Raw genomic sequence first — 6,000 nt, 5'->3', positions numbered from 1 at the left:
ATTCTCTACCATCTGGAATGCCACACCCCACCCCCATCTTGGATGATACAAATTCTCCCAATATGTCACAGATGTATTCCTGTTCTTACTGCTCATTCTGAGATCTTATGTGGCACCAAAAATAAGAACCACAATGCATTTCAACTATTAGTGTGTAGGGATGGTGAGTTCAGTTTCTCCAAGTAGATTGCAAATTGAAAGCAGAAACAGGTATAGTTCCCAGAAGATGTGTGAAAACCCAGTTTCTCACCATGTTATTAAGGTACCTGATTGATGCGGCTTACTTTAAGTGGGTAGGTATGATGGCAAAGAACCAATATAGAAGACTATGGAGTCATAAAACCAGAGTTTGAACCCTGGTTGTGTTGTGACTTTAGGCAATTTATTTAACCTTCCCAAGTTCCCAGGTTCCAAAATGTTGAGATAAGGATAATACCACCAACCTCAAAAGGCTGTTGTGATTAGAGATACTGTTTATAAAGTAGCTAATATTAACACTTGGTATATATTATTTGCTCAATAAATGTGATTTCTCTTACTAACTTGCTTCCTGTGCAATCCTACACAGCATTCAATATTGTCTGATGATAATATATTACTATCTGAAAATAGTATGCAGCAAATATCTCTGCATCTTTCAGTACAAGAAGAGGCACATACAAAATCTCCTTTTCCAGTGTTTTTATTTGCACATTTAACATTCACAAATCATTTTACAGATTTATTATTTCCACAGGTTCATTATTTATAGGAAAGATCAGGATTGAAATGGAGTACTAAAGAGGACCAAGAAATTACCAGCAGTGATGGCATAGTTTAAAAAGTTCTGAAATAAAGAGAACAGAGTGAGCAATAGCAGCATGTGGCCACGTCCTACCAGGCAGAACCACTGACTTCATTAAGGCAATGCCCTTACTGTTATTTTCCCCACCTAGTTTAACCAAAATAAAAAAAGGATTTTATTCTCACAGTACTGCTTTCTGAAGTCTTAGAAATATAAATGGTACTATAGGTGACTAGATGCATCTGAGGACTATAAACACCTGAATAAACAGGTTAAATTTTGATGCATTAAACATCCCTATGGAAGATTTAAGATGAAAGAGGCAGAAGTCCGTTTGACTCTTAAGACTTTGGGAATTTGGGGGAGGGGTGTGTGTGCTGGTGGGGAGAAGGGAGAGAAAAGGGATTCAAGGTGCAGGGGGCAGCAAACCTAACTCCAATGTACACCTGCTCTTGTGTTTTTCTCAGATGCTAATATAGTGTTCTATTACTCAGGGGAAAAAAAGAATGAGTTATCTATCTCTAGTCAGTTGTAGGGTATAATGGTTAATGACAGGGAGCATACCCTGGGAAAGGGGTACATTCATTTCATGTACATAACAATGCAATTCAAAACTGGTCCTACTATGCTCCCATCTATGGTGTTTTCCTACTTTATTTTTTAAAATTTTATAATGTTGATTTATTTTTTGAGAGACAGAAAGAGCGTGAAGAGGGGAGGGGCAGAGAGAGAGGAGGACACAGAATCCATAGCAGGCTCCAGACTCTGAGCTGTCAGCACTGAGCCTAAGATAGAGCTCGAACTCATGAGCTATGAGATCATGACCTGAGCAGTAGTCAGATGCTTAACCGACTGAGCCACCCAGGCACCCCACGTTTTCCTATTTTAAATCAATTTACTGCATGCCCTTGGACAATTTACTTAACTTTCTGTGACTCAATTTTCTACTTGTAAAATAAGAACTGTAGCATTTTATGTTAAGGATTAAAGGAGATATATAAAATGCACTTAATGATAGTGCCTGGCCAAATCCACAGAGACAGAAAGCATACTGGTGATTGCCAGAGGCTGGGGAGAAGTGGGAGAGGAAGTGACTGCTACTGGATATGGGATTTTACTGTGAAGTGATGAAAATGTTCTAAGATGAGAGTGGTGATAATTACACAATTATGTGAAAATACTGAAAAATCACTGAATTGTATAACACTTTAAAAGGGTGAATTTGGTAAAGTATATCTCAACAAAGCTGTTATAAAAAAATTCTTAAAAAAATAGAATATTGCCTGGCACAATGTAAGTGTCCAATAAATGTTAACCATTATTAGTAGTAATATTACTGTTATTATTATTATATGGCCATCCTATGGCCTGAGTAAATCACTAGAAATTCTTTACTTTCAATAAAAGCCCACAGAATCTAGAAAAGTATTTCTAATTTACATATATTAACATTCACACATTTATTTCTATCCAAATTGTCTCAGAAATTAACAGTCTAATAAAGAATAACAATGTCAGTATTTTACATGGAATAGAACAGCTGCATGCAATGGATGTCTGATCATATCATGATAGCATTCAGATAAATTTCAATGATTTGATGTTACCCAAAGATTTCAAATGACAGGAGATTTTCATTTTCATCTCCAGGAATAAACAGGAAGTCCAGGTACAGTAAGTAGTTAGCTTATAAGAAGTATACAATTAAATCTTCATATACAGTCTTGCTAACCTTCTCACCACATCTGGGGAATATTTATAAAAAGACAAATATAGTAAACAGTTAAATGCTTACCAGTCCCATGCTCTGTGACAAGCCCACCTTGCCCAACAAAACAAAACCCCCATCACAATAAAAAGATCCAATTGAATTCATGTAATAAGCCTTTTAAGATGCAAAAGACTTGAAAATTAATGGTATGACTGACATTTACGACTACATGGCACAAATACATTTGCATCAGTTGAGTTTTTATAATCTGAACAGCGATTAAATCCAGTCTTTACCCTTCCTATTGCTAAAGAATATGACAGTGGAGGCTCAATCTCAGAGGCAAGAGCAGCAAATGATAAGCCACGACAGTAGTGATGCACCACACGTGGCAATGATCCACCACATTTGGTAATGATGCTCACACACTTGAGTTTCATCTAAAGCATGAAACTTCCCAATTCTTGGAACAGGGTTTCCTTTGTTAAAATCCCCTTCTATTCTAGTCTTTCTTTCTATAATTAGCCATGTGCCTTTGCAGCAAATCAGGGAAAGCTGTGTTGAGGGTTACAACTTCCAGATAATCAGGTCTTCTGCCACAGAAAGCAATGCACTTTTTTTTCATATATTAAGAAAATATAATTTATGCCACAAAACTGATCATTCATTTTGAGAAACATAATCTCCATTTTACCCACTTTCATTTAAATCAAATAAAACCATTCTTCAAGTCACCAAAGAGCAACAGGTTAATAGACAGAACAAGCTGCCTTAACACCCAATATGTATAACCCCCCCCCACACACACACACACACACACAACCCCTACTCCAGTTGTGGCCCTAAAAATTTCTGACCAAAATATTTAGCCTGAATAAAATCCAGCAGATAATTCCCTTTTGAGAAACATGATTATTTTTTTTTTAATTTTACACTATAACCATTGGGACAGAGTATGAAATAACTTTGGAAGAAAGATGTTTTTGGTAAGAAATTAGAAAATTTCAGACAATGGAAATGGATGATATTTTTGGACCAGTCAGAAACAGTTTCAAAATATTTTCTTTACCACTTCAAGACTGAAACATTGGCTTTGTGCTCACAAGATTTATTTTAAAATTTAGAAGGGAAGCTGAAATAAAGATATAAACAAAAACTCTGGACAAGGCTGGGACAGAGGGAATCAACTTTGTAACGCTCTGTAATTTAATATCACTCCAAGAACACATTTGTCCTAGTATTGTTCTTAGTTAAGCTGAGAATGGAGAAAATACGTTTTTAAAATTATATATCTATGTGTAGATAGTCTTTAGATACAAAATGAATAAATATTTAAATTCCATGATAAAGAAAAAATGTGGAATAAATTCCTATCTTTATAAGTAACTGTATATACAGTGGATGCTGTCTGCTGACTCCTAATCTTTTGTCTATTAAGAGTTCTTCAATGTGCAATTTATAGAAGGCAGTAGCTCATATTACCTGAAAGGAGCCCAGTTTAGCTTAGAAATCAGCCTTTCCAGACACTCTGCTTCCTGAAAAGCCCTCACACTTGTGTGTATAAATAGCTGAGAATACAAGCAGGTGCACACATGCAAAAAAAGTACTTGTCTAAAGAAGAGTTAATTAGCTTTACAAATAAAGTCTAAAACCAAGAAAATAAATTGCTATTCCCCAATCTGAGAAGCACATCTAATGAAAAAACTGCTAAGCCCACTATGAAAAGGTGGCAGCTGTAAACCCAACTCATCCTACGTCATGCTCTAAGCATCTAGCTGTTTTGTGAACCAGCCATCAGAACACTAAATCCCTCCATGTTCACATGGTTAAGTGCAGGCTTCTGATTTAGCTTTACTTTCTAGTTAGAGGCCAGACTATGCAGAATAATTGTTTAGAGCTATGCTGTATCCAAACTACCTCCTACTATTAAGAACAAAGTGCCCACGTGATAATATGCATGAAGGACCTATCAATCTAAATTTCTGAGGTCTTCCACCTGGATAAGTTCAAGCACTGGTCCACAGAGAGCTTTAATCAAAGGAAAATAATATGGTAACTGTGAACAGTTTGCATATTCAGAGTTAGGGGGGTAAGATTAAAAATTAGAGTAATTATATGGTAACTGCGAACAGTTTGCATATTCAGAGCTAGGGGGGTAAGATTAAAAATTAGAGTGTCACTGAGGTGCTGTTAAGCATGGCAGAAAGGTGACTATATGGAAAGACTAAAGAAGCCAATTCTTTAGCTGTCCTTTGCTTTTTAAAAAAGCAACAAGTGTAGAATTTTCCCCTGTCAAAATCTGAACACTGGTTGATGCATGATGCATGTTTTCTCATACCCAGTTATGAACCCCCTTCCCAACCTCTGTCATTGCCTTTTTAAGCCTAAGAGAGAAATAAAAGGAAATGGATACAGACTATCGATTCTTATTTATGAAGAGAGAGGCATATTCTAATAGTCATAAGGCAATGTATTTAAGAGCTGCACCTGAACTGGTATTCTCAAAACTGAAAATACAGTTACTAATTCTACTCAACTTGCAGGATATATCCATGTGCTTTCCAAATCATTGGTTGTCACGCAAATGGACCACAGTGACCCTATTATGCCTTAAGGCAGCACTATACTGTGTATACTATGTATTTTCAAGAAATGACATTAAGAGGAAAAGGACAATCTTTCAAACACCAGTTCCTTACATAAATGGTGATGGTGCTTTATGGCTCCCCTTTCATCTCAAAATATCTCCAAAATTAGACAAAAGAGGGCCACAGGCAAAGCTCAATGGTAAATTGCATCTTTCAGACGAGCTTTCAATTCACTGGTTTTTAATTTCCATTTCCTGATTTACTGAGGAGTGAAGGTGAGAATCATCCAACTGATGACAAAATAGAACAAGAAAACAGGATAAATGGCGAGGGCTTTGCGGTTTGGAGGCTGGCTATCGGCAAGAAAAGCTGTAGAGGCTAAACAAAACAAACAAAACAAAATGGAACCTTTAATATAATAAGATTGTCACAACCACTAACATCTACTAAACTTGAATGTGCTTGGCATAGTCTGGAACATAGAATTATACTAAAAGTTCAGTTATATTTGATATCCTCAGAGAAAAAGGCATTTTGAAGCATAGTTTCCCAGACAGTTGAGAGCTCTAGTTTCTAATATTAAGATTTCAACCATTTTACATGAAAACCTTTCTAAAAAGGGTTTCCTACTCTTTTCTCAGAAGTTACTAAACTGTGATGAGTAGGCTTATTACAAAGATGTCTAAGGTTAGTTGCTCCTGTGGCAAATGACTTCATACTGCTGTGCTAGGTAACTGTTCTTATTTTTAAGTTACCAGCTCTTTATGATGCTGTCCCTCTTGTCCACCCAGGAAAGGAGACTCATATTTTTACTTATTAATGACCCCCTTTCATGGAAATCTTTCCTGAACAACCATCTGTTATCCTGCCACCCCAGGCAGATCTGCCCACATACCTCCTCTGTGTCCTCACCATGC

General features: G+C 36.5%; 1 protein-coding gene across 2 annotated transcripts in view; it reads right to left on the bottom strand.

Moving 5' to 3' along the window:
* Window positions 1-666: 666 nt before the first annotated feature.
* YIPF6 (Yip1 domain family member 6) overlaps window positions 667-6,000 on the bottom strand; it is a 42,516-nt gene continuing 37,182 nt past the window's right edge. For both annotated transcript variants that reach the window (XM_049644668.1, XM_049644669.1), the window contains exon 7: window positions 667-5,461. In XM_049644668.1, the coding sequence (XP_049500625.1) occupies window positions 5,343-5,461 (119 nt within the window). In that variant the 3' untranslated portion in view covers window positions 667-5,342. The remainder of the gene's footprint in view (window positions 5,462-6,000) is intronic.

The sequence above is a fragment of the Panthera uncia genome, chromosome X (genome assembly GCF_023721935.1).
Source record: "Panthera uncia isolate 11264 chromosome X, Puncia_PCG_1.0, whole genome shotgun sequence".
In the NCBI taxonomy this organism is placed as follows: Eukaryota; Metazoa; Chordata; class Mammalia; order Carnivora; family Felidae; genus Panthera; species Panthera uncia.
Note: the sequence above shows the minus strand (reverse complement) of the source record. Positions and strands in the feature narration are given on the sequence as shown.